The 25,259-nt window shown below is 41.1% G+C and overlaps 1 protein-coding gene across 1 annotated transcript in view; it reads right to left on the bottom strand.

The window, feature by feature from the left end:
- Positions 1-377: 377 nt before the first annotated feature.
- Positions 378-25,259, bottom strand: part of LOC111961214 (calmodulin-regulated spectrin-associated protein 1-B-like) — a 117,247-nt gene continuing 92,365 nt past the window's right edge. Inside the window, 6 exon segments of the mRNA XM_023983297.2 lie at positions 378-2,199; positions 4,560-4,678; positions 15,151-15,187; positions 15,189-15,267; positions 15,472-15,562; positions 21,952-22,014. Of these exon segments, the coding sequence (XP_023839065.2) occupies positions 1,906-2,199; positions 4,560-4,678; positions 15,151-15,187; positions 15,189-15,267; positions 15,472-15,562; positions 21,952-22,014 (683 nt within the window). The 3' untranslated portion in view covers positions 378-1,905.

Here is a 25,259-nt window from a genome sequence, read left to right as displayed (position 1 = left end):
CCGACTTGAATAAGCAGGACTATATTTAGTTCTCCAAAAATATGGTATGTTTATAAAGACATTTCATAAAATAAAGATAGTGTCCACCTGGCTGGCCCAAGGATTAGTTTTCCAAATAAAAAGCTGAAAGCATGCTTAAATCATAGGCTACACTTCAGACTGTAGTGCTATTTGTATGTGCCTTTTCCAATGCGCTGCTTGAACTCTATCCCCCATGATGAGATAATGGCATGATAAATCAAGATCTTAATCCAGTTTAGAAGCAATGCAATCCATTATGATCAACAGCTGGGAAAAAAACACAATACAAATAAATATTCATGAATTAAATGAAATCATAGGCAACAAAGCAAAGGAACCATTGTTAGTTTACCAGTAATATTTATTACACTAGTGTTTTTCAAAATAAATATATAGTAGAATATTTTAAAGAAACAAATACAATCTTTAAAGCCAGTAATGAAAAATTCAATTGCGCCAACTTTTAGTAAACATAAGGTGGTACAGTATATACAAAACCACTACTCAAATGTACAAAATGCAGCAAATAATATCAAGTATTGTCCAGTGTCCCTTGACTTGAATGAACTTGAGGCATAGTCAGTCATGGTAGAGCTGCTCTTAGTGCTCACAGACAGCAGGTTTAGGTCATGAATGGGGCCAGGACTTTTCCCAGACCATGTGAGTAGGGAAAAATCCTGGCTCATGTTAGAGCCAATAGTTGTTTTTGTTGTCCTGGTCAGATCACATTGCCAGAAAAAAATCGTAAACCTAGTCAGTTACTTCAGATAAGGTTCTGAGTGTTTTAGTGAAAAGCAGCAGAAGACCTTGGTGTCTCTCTGGTGGTAAGAGTGAGCTTACAACCAGAGAGACATTCGGTGGATTTGGATCTTCCTGAGTACCATTGATCGTGGGCCGGTATTCTGCTGTAACATACTGTAGATAGAGTGCAATACACTGAAACCCAAAGCGTGCTCGTTTGGAACCGAGTAAATACTAATCACCACCTCCCCACTAACAATAACACTGAGGAAATGATGAGCCTCCCTTCTCCTGGGACAAGAGCATTCATGTTCTAACTGAATTAAACAGTGGTGGCGCTTGTTCCATTGCATGACAAAACCTTTGTTAAAGCATCATTTAACGAGTAAACACATTCAGAGAAACACACAGCATTCCCAACCCCCCCTTTCCACAAACATCTGCAAAAACACACACAAAAACAAGACTTGACCATATCTTTCTCATCATTTTCATAACTAAAAAAAAGGTTAAGTAAAGTTTATTCATGGTAAAATCACTTAATAGCCCATACTAGTATTATTGAATAAATAGCCTTTTGAAGGAGACCAGAGGGGTCACAGCAGCAGGATTTTGCCCGACTAGAACAAACACTTTCAAACAATTTTGACAATGGCTGTGGTTTCTATTATTATAAGTCTGTAGCGTCTGTACTTTCAGTGCTGCCTCTATTTGCACTTATTTCAGTTGTTTGTAGTTTCAGTATTACTTTGTAGTTTTGTCTTTTCGATCCACTACATAAGGGTAAAGTACTGTATAGAAGTGGGTTCAGCGCTAAACTATAGGCTATTCCTCAGTTAGCATAAAAAGTGCCACATGCAGAAAACTGCCTTGAGAAAAAACTAAAACATTCCTAATCTTTAAAAGACTCATTCAGTTAGTTGGAAGGTGTTCATTAAAATTATCACGTCCATCTCCATGGAGACCGCCATTTACACCAATCCGAAGGCTACACACACACACACACACACACAGCAATAGACCAATCCCCCGTCATCAACAGGCCAAACCCACAGAATGGTCATATCCGAGACTACTGGGTCCTGCCCAATCGTAGAATGAATGCCTATGGAGTGCCTTCTCGTCCTCCTCTTCTTCCCTTCCTCACTTCTTCCTAGAAGATCCGCTGGGCCTCTTGATCTGCCACAGGTGGTTGTGTATGGTCAGGGCATCCACGCTGACTGACACGGTCTTGGCGGGGATGCAGTTGAACTGCTTGCGGTCGGAGCTGTACTTGTAGAGCTTGTCGATCATCTTGCGGCTGATGCTGCGTGGCCCCGTGCCGGTGAACTTGACAATCTCCTCTGTGTCGGGGGAGAAGGAGTAGATGGCTCGGAACTGGCAGCTACCGTCCCTGAACAGAATCATCAGGTGGTTGGCCTCACACCTCTCCAGCTCCTGGCATTGGAGAGACAGATGGAAGAAACAACCATTAGTAACCATGGGAAAAAGAACATCAAACTCTACTATACAGTGGGAATCAGAGGGATATATAACAAAACAGGATAACCAAGTTAGCTGTATAAACACTTAGAAATAACTAGTCTTTTGATGTTCTGGTTCATACTTGAACAAATTGGTTGTTGAATCAATTATACCATGTCAATTTCAAGCTGATCTTTCTAAAACACATTTTTCCTCAAAACATTTAGGCCAAACATTCTGATGTTTTTATTGACTCATATACAGTAGAAGAGAAAACAGTCTAACTTCTTGACACTAGTAATGTGGACAATTCATTGGCTATAGTAAAATCACAGACTCCTTCGAGAACTACAATACTACTGACTCACCTCAAATCATTTTCACAGGTAATGAGGAAAATTAATTGTCTATACTGAAATTGCAGAGGCCTTCTGCACTGAACAAAATATAAATGCAACAATTTTTTACTGAGTTACAGTTCATATACGGAAATCAGACAATTGAAATAAATTCCTTAGGCCCTAATCTATGGATTTCACATGACTGGGAATACAGATATGCATGCATCTGTTGATCACAGATACCTTAAAAGAAATGGGCCTCAGGATCTCGTCATGATAAAATGCAATTGTGTTAGTTGTCCGTAGCTTATGCCTGCCCATATCATAACCCCACCGCTACCATAGGGGACTCTCAGCTGACATCAGCAAACCGCTCGCCCACACGACGCCATCTGCCCAGTACAGTTGAAACAGGGATTCATCCGTGAAGAGCACACTTCTCCAGAGTGCCAGTGGCCATCGAAGGTCAGCATTTTCCCACTGAAGTCAGTTATGATGCAGTCAGGTCAAGACCCTGGTGAGGACGATGAGCACGTGCATGAGCTTCCCTGAGACTGTTTCTGACAGTTTGTGCAGAGTGACCAAAAGTATCTGCTCGTCAAACATCTCATTCCAAAATCATGGGCATTAATATGGAGTTGGTCCCCCCTTTGCTGCTATAACAGCCTCCACTCTTATGGGAAGGCTTTCCACTAGATGTTGGAACATTACTGTGAGGACAATTTGTAAGTCGCTCTGGATAAGAGCGTCTGCTAAATGACTTAAATGTAAATGTAAATGTAAGGACATGCTTCCACTCAGCCACAAGAGCAATATTGAGGTCGGGCACTGATGTTGGGCGATTAGGCCTGGCTCGCAGTCGGCGTTTCAATTCATCCCAAAGGTGTTCGATGGGGTTGAGGTCAGGGCTGTGTGCAGGCCAGTCAAGTTCTTCCACACCGATCTCAAAAAAACATTTCTGTACGGACCTCGCTTTGTGCACAAGGGCATTGTCATGCGGAAACAGGAAAGGGCCTTCCCCAAATTAGTCACAAAGTTGGAAGCACAGAATCGTCTAGAAAGTCATTACATGCTGTAACGTAAAAATTTCCTTACACTGGAACTAAGTGGCCTAGCCCGAACCATGAAAAAACAAACTTTGCATTCTGACAGTTTGTGCAGAAATTCTTTGGTTGTGCAAACCCACAGTTTCATCAGCTGTCTGGGTGGGTGGTCCCAGATGATTACTCAGGTGAAGAACCCGGATGTGGAAGTCCTGGGCTGGCGTGGTTACGCGTGGTCTGCAGTTGTGAGTCCAGTTGGACGTACTGCCAAATTCTCCAAAACAACGTTGGAGGCGGATTATGGTCGAGAAATGAACATTCAATTCTCTGGCAACAGCTATGGTGGACATTCCTGCAGTCGCAAGCCAATTGCACACTCCCTCAAAACTTGAGACATCTGTGACATTGTGTGATGTGACAAAACTGCACATTTTAGAGTGGCTTTTTATTGTCCCCAGTACAAGGTGCACCTGTGTAATGATAATGCTGTTTAATCAGCTTCTTGATATGCCACACCTGCCAGGTGGATGGATTATCTTGGCAAAGGAGAAATGCACACTAACAGGGATGTAAACAAATTTGTGCTTATGGAACATTTCTGGGATATTTTATTTCAGCTAATTTATTTATTTAACCTTTACTTAACTAGGCAAGTCAGTTAAGAATAAATTCTTATTTGCAATGACGGCCTACCCCGGCCAAACCTGGACGACGCTGGGCCAATTGTGCACCGCCCTATGGGACTCCCGATCACGGCCAGTTGTGATACAGCCCGGGATCGAACCCGGGCCTGTCGTGACGCCTTTAGCACTGCGATACAGTGCCTTAGACCGGTGCGCCACTCGGTCCCCGAAACATGGGACCAACACTTTACATGTTGCTTTGATATTTTTGGCTATAGTAAAATCATGGAGACCTGCTAGTACTGCCATACTATGGATGGACTGACCTCTAGGATGGTGTTCTTCTGGGCTTCGTTGACCTTGCCAGCCAGGCAGCAGTGGGTGATGGCATTGTGGATTATCGGCTTGTTGGACTTGGAAACACACTCCTTAAACAGCTTGGGACCTGCAACGAGGACAGAAACCCTAATGCTCACCATTGTACTCTGGTGTGTATGTAATACTCACCATTAGGGATGTGACAAATGAAACATGTTGCTTAATGTTTAAAAAGCCATTTTCCGTTAAAACGATAACAAAAAAATCATTAAATTCCATGTCAATTTACAATGCAGAATAATGGTCCTATTACGTATGTATGACTGCTAGGGCCGGGCAATAAAGTTATAGCTACTACAGTCATATACCCTTGAAAGCGCCTCGGCTACAGCATGTTCGTTTGTCTGTAACATGCTGACCAGACACTATCGGGCGCATGTTGATTTTGTCCTGGGATGTAAACACTGGGTTGTTATTTTACCTAAAATGCACAAGGTCCTCTATTCTGACAATTAATCCACAGACAAAAGGGTAAACTGAATTTGTTTCTAGTAATTTCCCCTCCTTCCTTCAGGCTTCTTCTTCGGACTTTATATGGCGGTTGGCAACCAACTTTAAGGTGAATTACCACAACCAACTGGATTCTGGACCTCAGTTCATCTTTCAATCACCCACGTGGGTATATGCTCCTAAAAACCAATGAGGAGGCAGGACTTGTTGAGCGTCACAAATAGAACCAACTTCTGCACCCACACGCTCACAAGCAGTGTGGGTGCAATGATTGAATAACATGTATGTGTACGTTTATTTTGTAACCCTCGCACACGCGACGTGTCCGGTCTAGTCAGCATGTAAGGGTACACTACGGCTTTTAAATAAATGCAGACACAAAACCTTCTCTGGTGATAGTTTCGAAGCGCCACTGAACGGTAATTTTACTTGTCTGTCAAGGAATGCTGCTTCTAAAGTGGGACTAATCACTAGGTGACCAGAACTGTCAATCAAATCATCTTGAGCTGCCAGTGCGCAGCCTGCTTGCCTACTGCGTGCAGACCACTCTTTCCTGAAAAAGTACTTTAAAGTATTGATTGGGGACTTGTTTGTGGAGGAACATAAGCGTTTTTATGGGTAATTTGTGATGTTTTATTTGTGCTTACCATGACTGTGTTTTTGTATTTTAATGTGTGTGTGCGTGCGTGCATGCATGTACAGTTGAAGTCAGAAGTTTACATACACCATAGCCAAATACATTTAAACTCAGTTTTTCACAATTCCTGACTTTTGGCCCATTCCTCCTGACAGAGCTGGTGTAACTGAGTCAGGTTTGTAAGCCTCCTTGCTCGCACAAGCTTTTCAGTATTGCCCACAAATGTTCTATAGGATTGAGGTCAGGGCCACTCCAACTTTGTTGTCCTTAAGCCATTTTGCCACAACTTTGGAAGTATGCTTGGGGTCATTATCCATTTGGAAGACCCATTTGCGACCAAGCTTTAACTTCCTGACTGATGTCTTGAGATGTTGCTCATGATGACATCTAGCATCTAGCACCAGTCCCTCCTGCAGCAAAGCACCCCCACAACATGATGCTGCCACCCCCGTACCTCACGGTTGGGATGTGTTCTTCGGCTTGCAAGCCTCCCCCTTTTTCCTTAGTCATTATGGCCAAACAGTTCTATTTTTGTTTCATCAGACCAGAGGACATTTCTGTGCAATTGTAATCCGTAGTCTGGATTTTTTATGGTAGTTTTGGAGCAGTGGCCTCTTTCTTTCAGGTTATGTCGACATAGGGCTTGTTTTACTGTGGATATAGATACTTTTGTACCCGTTTCCTCCAGCACCTGCACAAGGTCCTTTGCTGTTGTTCTGGGATTAATTTGCACTTTTCGCACCTTCAGGCATTTGGAAATTGCTCCAAAGGATGAACCAGACTACAATCATTTTTCTGAGGTCTTGGCTGATGTCTTTTGATTTTCCCATGATGTCAAGCAAATAGGCACTGAGTATGAAGGTAGGCCTTGAAATACATCCACAGGTACACCTCCAATTAAATCAAATTATGTAAATTAGTCTATCAGAAGCTGATAAGGAAATATGTTTTAATTGTGTTTTAATAAATGATAGAATATTACACTCTGAAACCATATCTCTGAAACCATATGATTGTATGAAATTTATTAGAATCATTAGATTATTATAATGCATGTATGAAAGTGATTAGAATCATTTGATTATTTTAATGCTGTGGGTGGTTTTAGTCAGTAAAATAATAATATTTTCTGGAGTGTAGTTCTTAGTCAGAATCAACGTTTTGGGGACAATGTGTCTAGTATCTTGATAACAGACTGTCTGAGCCAGATTCGGTGCCAACCTTGGCTGGGACATTGAGAACTTCCCAGTCCCAGGTCTCTCCCTATCTTGGGGGAGGGCAGGAAGAAGCTATTCTCACGGACTCCCCTAATCTCTGTCGGCGGGGCAGATACCTGATGGTTTGTGTGGAAGTATGTGTGTCACTATAAAATGGTCCTTTGGTACTGTGCACGCCAGAACGTTCCGTGAAAAAATATTCGAGTATTGTAGACTGGGCCTTTGTCTGTTTTCCTTTCTATCAGTATCCTACAAATCCTGATATAGCAGACTGAGTAATTAAATGAATTGGTTAACGAACCTGAGAACATATTTCTCCTAACGAAGCCAAGACATCATTTTCTGGATTTTTCCAAGTTGTTTCAAGGCACAGTCAACTTAGTGTATGTAAACTTCTGACCCACTGGAATTGTGATACAGTGAATTATAAGTGAAATAATCTGTCTGTAAACAATTGTTGGAAAAATTACTTGTGTCATGCCACAAGTAGATGTCCTAACCGACTTGCCAAAATTATAGTTTTAAACAAGAAATGTGTGGAGTGGTTGAAAAACTGTGTATGTAAACTTCCGACTTCAACTGTATGTGTATATATACACAGTACCAGTCAAACGTTTGGACACCTACTCATTCAAGGATTTGTATTTATTTACACTAATTTATACATTGTAGAATAATAGTGATGACATCAAAACTATGGAATCATGTAGTAACCAAAAAAGTGTTAACTTCTTATGGCTGGGGGCAGTATTGAGTAGCTTGGATGAATAAAGTGCCCAGAGTAAACTGCCTGCTACTCAGGCCCAGTTGCTAATATATGCATATTATTAGTAGATTTGTATAGAAAACACTATGAAGTGTCTAAAACTGTTTGAATGATGTCTGTGAGTATGGCAGGCAAAAACCTGAGAAAAAATCCAACCAGGAAGTGGGAAATCTGAGGTTTGTAGTTTTTCAAGTCATTGCCTATCGAATATACAGTGTCTATGGGGTCATATTGCACTTCCTAAGGCTTCCACTAGATGTCATCAGTCTTAGAACCTTGTTTGATGCTTCTACTGTGAAGTGGGGGCGAATGAGAGCTGATTGAGTAACAGGTCTGCCAGAGTGGCATGAGCTGATCATGCGCGCTCACGTGAGAGCGACCTGCGTTCCATTGCAATTCTAAAGACAAAGGAAATCTCCGGTTGGAACTTATTGAAGATTTATGTTAAAAACATCCTAAAGATTGATTCTATACATCGTTTGACATGTTTCTACGAACTGTAATACAACTTTTTGTCTGAACTTTCGCCTGGACTTGCCGTGCGTCTGGATTTGTGAACTCAACACGCCAAAAAAAAGGAGGTATTTGGACAATAATGATGGACTTTAGCGAACAAAACACACATTTATTGTGGAACTGGGATTCCTGGGAGAGCATTCTGATGAAGATCATCAAAAGGTAAGTGAATATTTATAATGCTATTTCTGACGTCTGTTGACTCCACAACATGGCGGGTATTTGTAATGGCTTGGTTTTTTTTCTGAGCGCTGTACTCAGATAATTGCATGGTGTGCTTTTTTCTTCAAATAGCAACCGCTTGACTTGATGACAGTTTTGCACACTCTTGGCATTCTCTCAACCAGCTTCATGAGGTAGTCACCTGGAATACAGTTCTATTAACAGATGTGCCTTCTTAAAAGTTAATTTGTGGAATTTCTTTCTTAAAACTTCTTCTTAATAGGGGGCGCTGTTTTCACTTTGGGAAAATCGTGCCACAAATTAAACGGCCTTGTACTCTGTTCTAGATCATACAATATGCATATTATTATCACAATTGGATAGAAAACACTCTGAAGTTTCTAAAACTGTTTGAATTATATCTGTGAGTAAAACAGAACTCATTTGGCAGCAAACTTCCAAACAGGAAGTGAAAATTCTGAAAATGGGGCTCTGTGTCAGGGCCTGCCTATTCAACTGGCTTATATTTATGGATCTGTATGCACTTCATACGCCTTCCACTAGATGTCAACAGGCAGTATAATGTTGAATGGGGTGTCTAGCTTGATGTGAGACCGAATGAGAGCTTTTGGAGTGACAGGTCCGCTCTTTTGTCAGTATTCAACTGCGCACCAGGGAACCTCACATTGTCTTCTGAAAAGCGTTAGGTATACACACGAAAATGCTCCGGCTCTGATTTTATTGGATACATATGAGAAGAACATCATAAAGTAGGATTTTCTACCGAGTTTGACCAGTTTATTCGACGTTTATTGGGAATTTTAGAATTTTTCGTTCCAGGCGCAAAGATTTCTTGGACAGTGCCCTCCACATGGCTAGCCAAAGTTGCTAATCGACAGAAGAAATGGACATTCTAAATAAAACAACGATTTATTCTGGAACTAGGACTCCTTGCACAACATTCTGATGGAAGATCATCAAAAGTAAGAGAATATTTATGATGTTATTTCGTATTTATGTGGAATATGTTGGCTCCAACAAGGCGGAGAATTGGTGAGCGCTGTCTCACAATATTGCTTGCTGTATGTTGTACTAAAGTTATTTTTTAAAATCTAACACAGCGGTTGCATTAAGAACCAGTGTATCTTTCATTTGCTGTACAACATGTATTTTTTAGTAAAGTTTATGATGAGTTTCTTGGTTAGATTACGTGACTGTCCAAAATATCTCCGGACAATTTGGTGCATCATGGCTACATATTCACAATGTAAAACCAGGATTTGTACCTCTAAATATGCACATTTTCGAACAAAACATAAATGTATTGTATAACATGATGTTATAAGACTGTCATCTGATGAAGTTGTTCAAGGTTAGTGATTAATTTCATCTCTATTTGTGTGTTTTGTGAAAGCTACCTTTGCGGTGAATAAATGGCGTTGTGTGTTTGGCTATTGTGGTGAGCTAATATAAATATAAATTGTGTTTTCGCGTTAAAACACTTAAAAAATCGGAAATATTGGCTGGATTCACAAGATGTTTATCTTTCATTTGCTGTACACCAGGTATTTTTTCATAAATGTTTTATGATGAGTAATTATGTATTTCACGTTGCTCTCTGTAATTATTCTGGCTGTTTTGGTGCTATTTGTGATGGTGGCTGCAATGTAAACAGATTTACCTCAAATATGCACATTTTCGAACAAAACATAAATGTATTGTATACATGATGTTATAAGACTGTCATCTGATGAAGTTGTTCAAAGTTTAGTGATAAATCTTATCTCTATTTGTGGGTTTTGTGAAAGCTACCTTTGTGGTTGAAACATGGTGAAAACATGGCGTTGTGTGTTTGGCTATTGTGGTGAGCTAATATAATATTATATTGTGTTTTCGCTGTAAAACATTTAAAAATTGGAAATGATGGCTGGATTCACAAGATGTTTATCTTTCATTTGCTGTATTGGACTTGTGATTTCATGAAATTATATTATATGAATATCCCTGTCGCGTTAGGCTAGGCTATGCTAGTCAGCTTTTTTGATGAGGAGGATCCCGGATCCGGGAGAGAGAAGCGGTAGAGGTTAATACGTTGTAGCCAATCAGTTGTGTTGTGACAAGGTAGGGGTGGTATACAGAAGATATCCCTATTTGGTAAAAGACCAAGTCCATATATGCAAGAACAGCTCAAATAAGCACAGAGAAACGACAGTCCATCATTACTTTAAGACATGAAGGTCAGTCAATGCGGAAAATTTCTAGAAATTTGAACATTTCTTCAAGTTCAGTTGCAATAACCTTCAAGCGCTATGATGAAACTGTCTGTCATGAGGACCGCCACATGAATGGAAGACCCAGAGTCACCTCTGCTGCAGAGGATAATTTCATTAGTTACCAGCCTCAGAAATAGCAGCCCAATAAAGGCTTCACAGAGTTAAGGAACAGACACATCAACTGTTCAGAGGAGACTGTGTGAAATCAGGCCTTCATTGTCGAATTGCTGCAAAGAAACCACTACTAAAGGACACCAATAAGAGAAGAGAATAGAAGAGCAATGGACATTAGACCGGTTGACATTTGTCCTTTGGACATCATGGGAAAATCAAAATAAATCAGCCAAGACCTCAGAAAAATAATTGTAGACGTCCACAAGTCTGGTTTCATCCTTTGGAGCAATTTCCAAAATCTTGAAGGTACCACGTTCATCTGTACAAACAATAGTACAGAAGTATAAACACCGTGGGACCACACAGCCTCATACCGTTCAGCGCAGAGACGCGTTCTGTCTCCTTGAGATGAACGTACTTTGGTGCAAAAAGTGCAAATCAATCCCAGAACATCAGCAAAGGACCTTGTGAAGATGCTGGAGGAAACAGGTACAAAAGTATCTATATCTACAGTAAAACGAGTCCTATATCGACATAACCTGAAAGGCCGCTCAGCAAGGAAGAAGCCACTGCTCCAAAACCGCCATAAAAAAGCCAGACTACGGTTTGCAACTGCACATGGGGACAAAGATCGTACTTTTTGGAAAAATGTCCTCTGGTCTGATGAAACAAAAATAGAACTGCTTGGCCATAATGACCATTGTTATGTTTGGAGGAAAAAGGGGGTGGCTTGCAAGCCAATGAACACCATCCGAACCGTGAAGCACGGGGGTGCAGCATCATGTTGTGGGGGTGCTTTGCTGAGGAGGGACTGGTGCACTTTACAAATAGATGACATCATGAGGCAGGAAAATTATGTGGATATATTGAAGCAAACATCTCAAGACATCACTCAGGAAGTTAAAGCTTGGTCGCAAATGGGTCTTCCAAATGGACAATGACCCCAAGCATACTTCCAAAGTTGTGGCAAAATGGCTTTAGGATAACAAAGTCAAGGTATTGGAGTGGCCATCACAAAGCCCTGACTTTAATCCTATAAGAAATTTGTGATCAGAACTGAAAAAGCGTGTGCGAGCAAGGAGGTCTACAAACCTGACTCAGTTACACCAGCTCTGTCAGGAGGAATGGGCCAAAATTCACTCAACTTTTTGTGGGAAGCTTGTGGAAGGCTACCCGAAACTTTGACCCAAGTTAAACTATTTAAAGGCAATGCTACCAAATACTAATTGGTGTATGTAAACTTCTGACCCACTGGGAATGTGATGAAAGAAATAAAAGATTAAATAAATCACTATTATTCTGATATTTCACATTCTTAAAATAAAGTGGTGATCCTAATTGACCTAAGACAGGGAATTTTTACTAGGATTAAATGTCAGGAATTGTGAAAAACTGAGTTTAAATGTATTTGGCTAAGGTGTATGTAAACTTCCGACTTCAACTGTATGTAAAGTCGTGGCCAAGTTTTGAGAATGACACAAATATTAATTTCACAACAGTCTGCTGCCTCAGTTTGTATGATGGCAATTTGCATATACTCCAGAATGTTATGAAGAGTGATCAGATGAATTGCAATTAATTGCCAAGTCCCTATTTGCCATGCAAATGAACTGAATCCCCAAAAACATTTCCACTGCATTTCAGCCCTGCACAAAAGGACCAGCTGACATCATGTCAGTGATTCTCTCGTTAACACAGGTGAGTGTTGACGAGGACAAGGCTGGAGATCCTCTGTCATGCTGATTGAGTTTGAATAACAGACTGGAAACTTCAAAAGGAGGGTGGTGCTTGGAATCATTGTTCTTCCTCTGTCATCCATGGTTTACCGTGCCATCATCATTGCTTTGCACAAAAAGGGCTTCACAGGCAAGGATATTGCTGCCAGTAAGATTGCACCTAAATCAACCATTTATCGGATCATCAAGAATTTCAAGGAGAGCGGTTCAATTGTTGTGAAGAAGGCTTCAGGGCGCCCAAGAAAGTCAGCAAGCGCCAGGACCGTCTCCTAAAGTTGTTTCAGCTGCGGGATTGGGGCACCACCAGGACAGAGTTGCTCAGGAATGGCAGCAGGCAGGTGTGAGTGCATCTGCGCACAGTGAGGCGAAGACTTTTGGAGGATGGCCTGGTGTCAAGAAGGGCAGCAAAGAAGCCACTTCTCTCCAGGAAAAACATCAGGGACAGACTGATATTCTGCAAAAGGTACAGGGATTGGACTGCTGAGGACTGGGGTAAGGTCATTTTCTCTGATGAATCCCCTTTCCGATTGTTTGGGGCATCCGGAAAAAAGCTTGTTCGGAGAAGACAAGGTGAGCGAGCGCTACCATCAGTCCAGTGTCATGCCAACAGTAAAGCATCCTGAGATCATTCATGTGTGGGGTTGCTTCTCAGCCAAGGGAGTGGGCTCACTCACAATTTTGCCTAAGAACACAGCCATGAATAAAGAATGGTACCAACACATCCTCTGAGAGCAACTTCTCCCAACCACCCAGGAACAGTTTTGTGACGAACAATGCCTTTTCCAGCATGATGGAGCACCTGGCCATAAGGCAAAAGTGATAACTAAGTGGCTCGGGGAACAAAACATCGATATTTTGGGTCCATGGCCAGGAAACTCCCCAGACCTTWATCCCATTGAGAACTTGTGGTCAATCCTCAAGAGGCGGGTGGACAAACAAACTCACAAATTCTGACAAACTCCAAGCATTGATTATGCAAGAATGGGCTGCCATCAGTCAGGATGTGGCCSAGAAGTTAATTGACAGCATGCCAGGGCGGATTGCAGAAGTCTTGAAAAAGAAGGGTCAACACTGCAAATATTGACTCTATGCATTAACTTCAAGTAATTGTCAATAAAAGCCTTTGACACTTATGAAATGCTTGTAATCATACTTCAGTATTCCATAGTAATATCTGACAAAAATATCTAAAGCAGCAAACGTTGTGGACATTAATTTTTGTGTCATTCTCACTTTTGGCCACGACTGTATGTATGTATGTATATATGTGTACACTATCGTTCAAAAGTTTTGGGTCACTTAGAAATGTCCTTTTTGAAAGAAAAGCACATTTTTTGTCCATTAAAATAACATCAAATTGATCAGACATTGCTAATGTTGTAAATGACTATTGCAGCTGGAAACGGCTGATTTCTAATGTAATATCTACATAGGCGACTATCACTCCTGTGTTCCAATGGCACGTTGTGTGAGCTAATCCAAGTTTATCATTTTAAAAGGCTAATTGCTCATTACAAAACCCTTTTTCAATTATGTTAGAACAGATGAAAACTGTTGTTCTGATTAAAGAAGCAATAAAACTGGCCTTCTTTGAAGTACCTGCAAAACACCAGTTTCAACTTCAACAGTGAAGAGGCGACTCCGGGATGCTGGCCTTTTAGGCAGAGTTGCAAAGAAAAAGTTGCTCAGCTGTGCTAAGATAATTGCAAAAGGGTTTTCTAATGATCAATTAGCCTTTCAAAATGATAAACTTGGATTAGCTCACACAACGTGCCATTGGAACACAGGAGTGATGGTTGCTGATAAATGGGCCTTATTAAAAATCTGCCGTTTTCAGCTACAATAATCATTTATGTTATTTACAACATTAACAATGTCTACACTGTATTTCTGATCAATTTGATGTTATTTTAATGCACAAAAAATTTGCTTTTCTTTTAAAAAGGTAATTTCTAAGTGACCCCAAACTTTTGAACAGTTGTGCCTGTGTATGTGTATGTGTATATATATATATATATATATATATATATATATAATATATTTATATATATATAATATATATATATATATATTATATATATATATATATTGTGTATATTTATATTTATATTGTAATATACAGGGTGCATTTGGGAAAGAGTCCTATGTCTCAATAGGTCTCATGTTAAAATAAAGGTAAAAAAATTGAAATAAAATATTAGTATTTTGAACAGAGAAGACTGATTAGTTGCTGTACTTCCGAGAAGACAAACACTTGCATCTTTCATAGCGAGCTAGCGAGGGACGGAGAGAGAGGGGAGGGGCACAGTATGGGCATGTTGGTCACCAGGCAGAGACAGTCAGAACTTCGCACTCGGCCTATCTATCAGCAATCAAAAGCTGTATCTCGCAATGGAATGCTGTATTTCGCAATTTCTTGGCTTGCAATGTCTTGGAACTTTAGTATAGCAGGGCCTATCATCAATGAATAGGCTAGAATATTCCACACGCAACAGACTGAAGAAATACTCACATCATTAGTGAAGAGTAATCGAGCCCAACTACAATGTGATTAAAATGTTGTGATTTTATTTTTCTTAGAATCCCAATTTCGTTTAAATGTAAAACGTTCACACGCCTACTCACCATTGTACTCAGGTGTGTGTGTGGGTGCATGTATAATACTCACCATTGTACTCTACTGTAGATGTGATGGAGGAGGCGTGTAGAGCCGTTCTCCCAGTCTCTCTCCATGTTCCTACTGGAGTTCCTGCTTAGCAGAGGGAACGACTCCACCGACCCACCCTGGAACAACACACACACACACACACACACACACACACACACACACACACACACACACACACACACACACACACACACACACACACACACACACACACACACACACACACACACACACAGTTAACAGGGTGTCTGTCTCAAACACATACTCACACAAACAACCACACGCACCCAACCCTGCACATACGCGCGCACACACACACACCTCTGTGGTTCGGCTCCTCCAAAAGTGACACACTCTGTCTCGGTGGCCAAGGAGAGAGTGGAGCCTGACTGGAAACAGTGGAGAATGTCCTCTGGAAGTCAACGAGACAAGAGTTAATCAATACCATAGAACAAGAAGTCGCTTTGGATAAAAATGTCTGCTTCATGGCATATATTATTATTATTGTAAATTCACTGTATGTCTGTGTGCACCAAATAAAAACAGATACTGAAAAGTAATTTCACTGGTATTCATTAACCAGCCACATACAAGCAGCATATGAAGATAACCTTTATTAGGGATGGGCATTTGAAAGAATGTCTGCTCGAGTACGCAAATTTCTTTTAGTACTGAGGTACTGGCATGTTCATGTAAAACAGGTCTAAAGACAAAATATTTGCGGTATGCTAGTCGTTCCAATTACTGTTTGTTCTGATACACAACTGAAAACAAAACTGAACATATTTTCACTGCACTTCACATACATGAAACAATCAAAACGTATTATGTAACTTTGTTAGTGGTTATAACATAATCTGCTCAATAGATGCATTTGTAAATTTAGAGTACATGTATTTAATTATTAGCAAACGAATACAAATCTTTCCCAACTCTTGACCATCACTCACACCCAGGGTTGGGGATTACAAGGGATTACAAAAAAATGGTAACTATAATCCGTTACAAGCTAAAATATTGTAATCAGATTACAGATACTTTTGAAAAGCTAGATGATTACTTCGAGGATTACATTTGAATTCAGAAAGGATGTTGGCGCAAAAAAACTGTGACACTTCTCTTTTTTTGTCAATGACATTCAAATCAGCATTGAAAAAAGGCGCAAGTTTAAGTTTGTTCCACCTGAGCGAGTCTGACCACAAGTCAGAGACCACTAGGATGACACACCAAATGTGTTTGATGGATCGTGGGAAAAGAGCAGGAATTGGCTTTTGAAGGCTACAGTCCAAGCTATGTCTTCCAATGGTGCGACTGCTATCGGCATCCAAAGATTATCCAACTTGAATAAACGCTTGGAGGTAAGGATGACAGCAGTGTAGTCTACGGCGATAAGGATATCACTTATTATTTATATCTACATAGCGCATTGATGTCAATCACAATGCTGCTCTCTCATTTAGCTATTTGCGCCTTACGGTTTGTGATTGTTCTGGATGGCTGTTCACATATCTAAATGTACATTTGAACCCAAAAATGGTTGAATTCAAGAAGTTTAAGCTGCCTATCAATCATTGTTTTTGAAACCATTAGATAGCCATTGAAAAATGCGCTCTTACAACAGCTGCATTGTGCAGATCCCAGCCTATGGAATAAAAGTGTGGCTTTTATTGCTCAATCTAATTTTTAAAAAGACATCCAAATCAAATTTTATTGGTAGCGAAATGCTTGTGCTTCTAGTTCCGACCATGCAGTAATATCTAACAAGTAATCTAACAATTTCACAACAACTACCTTATACACACAAGTGTAAAGGAATGAATAAGAATATGTACATATAAATATATGGGTGAGCGATGGCCGAACGGCATAGGCAAGATGCAGTAGATGGTATAGAGTACAGTTTATACATATGAGATGAGTAATGTAGGGTATGTAAACATTATATAAAGTGGCATTGTTTAAAGTGACTAGTGATACATTTATTACATCCAATTATTAATTGTTAAAGTGGCTAGAGATTTGAGTCAGTATGGCTGTTTGACAGTCTGATGGCCTTGAGATAGAAGCTGTTTTTCAGTCTCTCGGCCCCAGCTTTGATGCACCTGTAATGATCTCGCCTTCTGGATGATAGCGGGGTGAACAGGCAGTGGCTCGGATGGTTGTTGTCCCTGATGATCTTTTTGGCCTTCCTGTGACATCGGGTGGTGTAGGTGTCCTGGAGGGCAGGTAGATTGCCCCCGGTGATGCGTTGTGCAGACCTCACTACCCTCTGGAGAGCCTTACGATTGTGGGTGGAGCAGTTGCCGTACCAGGCGGTGATACAGCCCGACAGGATGCTCTCGATTGTGCATCTGTAAAAGTTTGTGAGTGTTTTTGGTGACAAGACAAATTTCTTCAGCCTCCTGAGGTTGAAGAGGCGCTGTTGTGCCTTCACCACGCTGTCTGTGTGGGTGGACCATTTCAGTTTGTCCGTGATGTGTACACCGAGGAACTTAAAACTTTCTACCCTCTCCACTACGGTCCCGTAGATATGGATATGGGGGTGCTCCCTCTGCTGTTTCCTGAAGTCCACGATCATCTCCTTTGTTTTGTTGACGTTGAGTGTGAGGTTATTTTCCTGACACCACACTGAGGGCCCTCACCTCCTCCCTGTAGGCTCTCGTCGTTGTTGGTAATCAAGCCTACCACTGTAGTGTCGTCTGCAAACTTGATGATTGAGTTGGAAGCGTGCATGACCACGCAGTCATGGGTGAACAGGGAGTACAGGAGGGCTGAGAACGCACCCTTGTGGGGCCCCAGTGTTGAGGATCAGCGGGGTGGAGATGTTGTTTCCTACCCTCACCACCTGGGGTGCGGCCCGTCAGAAAATCCAGGAACCAGTTGTACAGGGCGGGGTCGAGACCAAGGGTCTCGAGCTTAATGACGAGTTTGGAGGGTACTATGGTGTTAAATGCTGAGCTGTAGTCGACGAAGAGCATTCTTACATAGCTATTCCTTTTGTCCAAATGGGTTAGGGCAGTGTGATTGCGTCGTCTGTGGACCTATTGGGACGGTAAGCAAATTGGAGTGGGTCTAGGGTGTCAGGTAGGGTGGAGGTGATATGAGCCTTGACTAGTCTCAAAGCACTTCATGATGACGGAAGTGAGTGCTAAACGATAGTCGTTTAGCTCAGTTACCTTAGCTTTCTTGGGAACAGGAACAATGGTGGCCCTCTTGAAGCATGTGGGAACAGCAGACTGGGATAGGGATTGATTGAATATGTCCGTAAACACACCAGCCAGCTAGTCTGCGCATGCTCTAAGGACGCGGCTAGGAATGCCGTCTGGGCTGGCAGCCTTGCGAGGTGAACACGTTTAAATGTTTTATTCACGTTGGCTGCGGTGAAGGAGATCCCGCAGGTTTTGGTAGCGGGCCGTGTCAGTGGCACTGTATTGTCCTCAAAGCGAGCAAAGAAGTTGTTTAGTTTGTCTGGGAGCAAGACATCGGGGTCAGCGACGGGCTGGTTTTCTTTTTGTTGTCCGTGATTGACTGTAGACCCTGCCACATACCTCTCGTGTCTGAGCCGTTGAATTGCGACTCTACTTTGTCTCTATACTGACGCTTAGCTTGTTTGATTGCCTTGTGGAGGGAATAGGTCGCCTTGCCCTGATTAAAAGCAGTGGTTCGTGCTTTGAGTTTTGCACGAATGCTGCCATCAATCCACGGTTTCTGGTTGGGGAAGGTTTAATAGTCGCCGTGGGTACAACATCACCGATGCACTTGCTAATAAACTCGCTCACCGAATCAGCGTATACATCAATGTCATTGTTTCGACGCTATCCGGAACATATCCCAGTCCACGTGATCGAAGCAATCTTGAAGAGTGGAATCAGATTGATTGGACCAGCGTTGAACAGACCTGAGCACGGGCGTTTCCTGTTTTAGTTTCTGTCTATAGGCTGGGAGCAACAAAATGGAGTCGTGGTCAGATTTGCCGAAAGGAGGGCGAGGGGGGGGCTTTATATGCGTCGCGGAAGTTAGATTAACAATAATCCAGAATTTTGCCAGCCCGGGTCGCGCATTCGATATGCTGATAGAATTTAGGGAGCCTTGTTTTCAGATTAGCCTTGTTAAAATCCCCAGCTACAACAAATGTATCCTCAGGATATGTGGTTTCCAGTTTACATAGAGTCAAATGAAGTTCTTTCAGGGCCATCGAGATGTCTGTTTGGTGGGGGGATATACACGGCTGTTATTATAATCGAAGAGAATTCTCTTGGTAGATAATGCGGTCGGAATTTGATTGTAAGGAATTCTAGGTCAGGTGAACAAAAAGACTTGAGTTCCTGTATGTTGTTATGATCACACCACGACTCGTTAATCATAAGGCATACACCCCCGCCCTTCTTCTTACCAGAGAGATGTTTGTATCTGTCGGCGCGATGCGTGAAGAAACCAGGTGGCTGTACATAACGTATCCCGAGTGAGCCATGTTTCCGTGAAACAGAGAATGTTACAATCTCTGATGTCTCTCTGGAAGGAAACCCTTGCTCGGATATCGTCTACCTTGTTGTCAAGAGACTGGACATTGGCGAGTAGTATACTCGGGAGCGGTGACCGATGAGCCCGTCTACGGAGCCTGACCAGAAGACCGCTCCGTCTGCGACGCCGTTGTTTTGGGTCACCTGCTGGGGTCCGATCCATTGTCCTGGGTGGTGGACCAAACAGTGGATCCGCTTCGGGAAAGTCGTATTCCTGGTCGTAATGTTGGTAAGTTGACGTTGCTCTTATATCCAATAGTGTCTCCCGGATTTATGTAATAACACTTAAGATTTCCTGGGGTAACAGTGTAAGAAATAATACATAAAAAAAAAATCCATAGCCCTAATGGACACATGCTCAAACTCGCACACTTTTGATAGACTTACAAAAGGGGCAATCTGTAGTTGCTACATTCATTTTTGGACTTATAAATTATATATATTAATGTAATGATAAAATGTAATCGTATTATTATATGTAGTAGAAAGCGAGGGGTTAGAATAAGCCTACATAACCAACCCATAAAGTAAAATTAAACATCCATGTATGGCCAGCTATGTAAACTTTAACATTGATTTATCCTGCAATAGATTTTGTTCAATTGTTAACATACAATTACCAACATACATCCCTCTTAAGGGGAAAGTCATCTAAAAGTAACTGAATGTAATCAGAGTAAGTAACTGAGTTTGGGTAATCCAAAAGTTACATTACTGATTACAAGTTTGGACATGTAACTAGTAACGGATTACATTTAGAAAGTAACCTACCCAACCCTGCTCACACCCACACCCTCACCCCAAATGGTTAGGTGATGTCAACCTGTCCTATTGTGATTATGTACACATAAAATATCATCGTATATGATGCTCTCGCCCCTACTGACCACCCTTCCCCCAAAAACGACAGTTGGGCTATAATGCGGAATCGAACTCAAGTGGACAAATCATGACAAAAGACCATGTTGTTGAATACCTGGGCAGAGGCTAAGTGCAGGAAACTGCAAATCTTTTCTAATATTCCTTTCTGGTAGAGAAGCATAACAGGTCTATGTCTGTGATGAGGAGCGGGCTGCCTTAGTGAGCTAGGTTATAGGCCTACATCATGGGCTGGATGGAAGCAGTCTACAGTCTTCACAACTGGAAAATAATTGTTTATTTGCCTCATAAAAAATTGCCTATGCCTAGGCTTATATACTTTCATTACTTATATATATATTTTTTAAAGCTGGAATATTTGGGAAATACGCTACTGTTCATAACTTTAACTTGTCTTAAAGCTTTTATGATAGGCTTTGTAGGACAATCTGGCCATTTGCTTCTCAACCTCGCATTGAGGGATTTTCCTGACCCGCATAGATCTTTTATTTCTTAATAAACTTAAACTTGACTAAGCTTGTCGTTGGCTTTTTCTGTAGGCTATTGATATTGCTTGTTCAGTCATTATTAGTCCTCTGGCTACCTTACGTTTTTAGACTATTCAAATAACTTTTTGAGATGGAAAAATTGGTTTAGGCAGAGCGAGGATAAACAATATTTTCTGACTAGACATTTTGTGCTGCTTTGGTGGAATTCTCTGCTCCGTCTGGTCTACATTCCTCTCTTGCGTTCTGTAGGCTATGAATCACATTTATTGAAATAGGGTATAGCAAATAGCAATATGCAAATGACTCGGAATGTCCCTTGGGTCCCTGCGATATTTATTTTTACTGTGCAGCGCCAGTCAAGTTCCAATAGGCTAAACCATCATCTGTTACATCTCGATGTCGTAACCATGGACAATGGCTGTCAATCATCGTCGAAAGACGATGCTATTGTAATATCGCCCAACCCTAACCCATGCTTACACAAGCCAGGAAGGCACAACGCTGCAGGCACAGTGTGATGTCACATTAGCAGTGGACTGATATGAAAACCTTTTAAAATGTTTCATTGCAAACTCAGGCATTGCTCTCTGCTTACTCAGCCAGGCACAATCATGTTCTTACCCTCATGGCATGCCACGAGAGAAAGAGAGATAACGAGAGAGAGAGAGAAAATTCCCCCGATCCTATAAGAGGGCAAAGTAAGCCAATCACATTACACAAATCTATACAATTCTCTCACATCTGCTTAGGGGGGAAGGGGCTAGTGGTCCACTTGATCAGACTTTCTGAAGAGGTTGTGGGTTGGGCTTGGAATTTCTTTCCTGACATAACCTGACCAGGAAAAACTAGCCCTATGAAGTATGGTATGATGTTATGAGGTCAGGGGGTCATGCAGATGAGGTTAGATGTTTCACCTCCCCTACTGCCTGCTGCTGATCCCTGGGCTCTCATCAACATGGATGCTCTCAGAGAATAACCTGGGTGACAAAAACACACACGTAGGGGTAAACAGACAATACACACACAGAAAGCTAAACAAAGAATACAAACACACATGGGATGTACAGTACCAGTCAAAAGTTTGGACACCTACGTATATGTAGAATAATAGTGAAGACATCAAATCTCTGAAACACATATGGAATAATGTAGTAACCAAAAAAGTGTTAAAGAAAATCAAAATATATTGTAACATACTTTAAAAATGTTTTTAGCACCCTTATGTAGACATAGCTCCACACATATCCGTTCCATGCATCAAATGGGGTTGGAGTTGAGGGAAAAAACTGTTACCAATGTAATACCGTTGTTAAAACCAAGTATAGAGTTTATTTGTTTTAATTAATTGGTATTAGATTTAAAAGGTGATCGAATTGCTCCTGAACTGTAATGTCGTTAATGCATTTATTTTGAAGAAATACTTATTTAAATGTACAAGTGAATAGGTTGGCTTACTTTTAAGTTTATGTTTTGACCAATAAGGTAGCTTGTTAAGATGTGGCCAATGGGAGAGTTGACCAGGTTAACAGGAGGCCTGAGAAAAAGTGACGTTGGAAAAAGGTTGGAGAGACATTATCAGTGTTGGTGAAGAAAAACTATAAAAGAAGACGGTAAAAGTATACCAAAACCCATATCTACCGAGTTTTGAAGGGAAATACTGATTTAATTTTTAAAGATTTATTCATTTTTAGTAGAGACTGAAGCTACCGTCTCATCGTGGAGGTATTTGACAGCTCAAGTTTAGCCTAGCATTGTGCGAGACCTGGAGAGAACTGCTTGTGGAAGATTAACGAGTTCATGTTATTATGGGATATCTGTTGCTGCTAAGGAGTACTGTCTGCATTGATAGCTGTGCTTGCTGTGGATCTTGTGATGACACCTGCATGGAACTGCTATACTTCGCTGAGGAAATATCTACGAGTAGTGAGTAACCACAAAGGTGGGGTGCTTCGGAACTTTGTGTGTCGTCATTTCTTTGAGCTCCAACGCGCGTCAACGGGTTTAAGCAGGCTTGCCAGTAATTTGGACATGGGTTGTGAAAAAACATTGGGGTTTATTATTTTCATTTCTTTTGATGTGGTACATTGAAAATGTGATCATATCCATCTTGAACCTTATGTCTGTAGCATTGGAGTCATTTACTGTTTCAGTTTCATTTTAATGCATGGGAAAGCATTTCCTTATATAATAACAAAAATCTATAATCATTCTATCTGAAGTTAATACCCTAGTTGTCATCACCCTAGCGTGTTTACAATAGGGATTCTTATTGGAGATGTCCTTCTCACCTAATATCCCATGCTGTTGAGATATTCTAAGGTAATATCGTGAGAGTCAAATTCGAACCTGGTGAGAGGGTTACACCAAATATAACAATGTGCATTTCATAAATATTCTAATAAAATGTGTACATAAAACGTATCAAACACATCTAAAACTACAATGGGTTGAAGTCCTCATTGTGGTTTTACAGAATGCTGTGGAATGCTGTGGTAGCCATGCTTGTTAAGTGCGCCTTGAATTCTAAATAAATCACAGACAGTGTCACCAGCAAAGCACCCCCACATCTCCTCTTCCATGCTTCACGGTGGGAACAACACATGCGGAGATCATCCGTTCACCTACTCTGCGTCTCACAAAGACACGGCGGTTGGAACCAAAAATCTTAAATTTGGACTCATCATACCAAAGGACAGATTTCCACCGGGCCAAGCAAGTCTCCTCTTATTATTGGTGTCTTTTAGTAGTGGTTTCTTTGCAGCAATTCGACCATGAAGGCCTGATTCCCGCAGTCTCCTCTGAACAGTTGATGTTGAGATGTGTCTGTCAAGTCTTGCCCTACATTTTCAAGCTGATTTAAGTCAAAACTGTAACTAGGCCACTCCGGAACATTCAATGTCGTCTTGGTAAGCAACTCCAGTGTATATTTGGCCTTGTGTTTTAGGTAATTGTCATGCTGAAAGGTGAATTTATCTCCCCAGTGTCTGATGGAAAGCAGACTGAACCTAGTTTTCCTCTAGGATTTTGCCTGTGCTTAGCTCTATTTTGCTTATATTTTATCCTAAAAAACTCTCTAGTCCTTGCCGATGACAAGCATACCCATAACATGATGCAGCCACCACCATAATGACAATATATCGAGTGGTATTCAGTAATGTGTTGTATTAGATTTGCCCCAAACATAACGCTTTGTATTCAGGACAAAAAGTGAATGTCTTTGCCACATTTTTTTGCAGTATTACTTCAGTGCCTTATTGAAAACAGGTACATGTTTTGGAATATTTTTATTTTGTGCATGTTTTGGAATATTTGTTTTCTGTACAGGCTTACTTCTTTTCATTCTGTAATTTATGTTAGTATTGTGGAGTAACTACAATGATCCATCCTCAATTATCTCCTATCACAGCCATTAAACTCTGGTGAAATCCCTGAGTGTTTTTCTTCCTCTCCGGCAACTGCGTTAGGAAGGGAGCCTGTATCTTTGTAGTGTAATTAATAACGGCACCATGCTGATTGTTTTTTTTACCTATCAGACATTGAATATCCCCATCTACCAATAGTTGGTCTTCTTTGCGAATCATTGGAAAACCTCCCTGGTCTTTGTGCTTGAATCTGTGCTTGAAATGCACTGCTCGATTGAGGGAACTTACAGATAATTGTATGTATTGTATGGGGTACAGAGATGTGGTAATCATTTAAAAATCATGTAAAAACACTATTACTGCATTATTGTGTGAATGGGTAAGCACATCTTTACTCCTGAAAGTACAGTGCATACAGAAAGTATTCAGTCCCCTTGACTTTGTCCACATTTTGTTACGTTACAGCCTTATTCTAAAATTGATTAAATTGTTTCCCACCCTCATCAATCTACAAACAATACCCCATAATGACAAAGGAAAAAGTTTTCACATTTGTTAAAAATAAAAAACGGAAATATCACATATACATAAGTATTCAGACCCTTTACTCAGTACTTTGTTGAAGCACCTTTGGCAGCGATTAAAGCCTTGATTCTTAGGTATGACACTACAAGCTTGGCACACCTGTATTTGGGGAGTTTCTCCCGTTCTTCTCTGCAGATCCGCTCAAGCGCTGTCAGGTTGGATGGGGAATGTCGCTGCACAGCTATTTTCAGGTCTCTCCATTTCACTTCACCCGCAATGTGGTCCCGTGTGGCTCAGTTGGTAGAGCATGGTGCTTGCAACGCCAGGGTTGTGGG

This window comes from Salvelinus sp. IW2-2015, linkage group LG4q.1:29 (assembly GCF_002910315.2).
Source record: "Salvelinus sp. IW2-2015 linkage group LG4q.1:29, ASM291031v2, whole genome shotgun sequence".
Taxonomy (NCBI): Eukaryota; Metazoa; Chordata; class Actinopteri; order Salmoniformes; family Salmonidae; genus Salvelinus; species Salvelinus sp. IW2-2015.
Note: the sequence above shows the minus strand (reverse complement) of the source record. Positions and strands in the feature narration are given on the sequence as shown.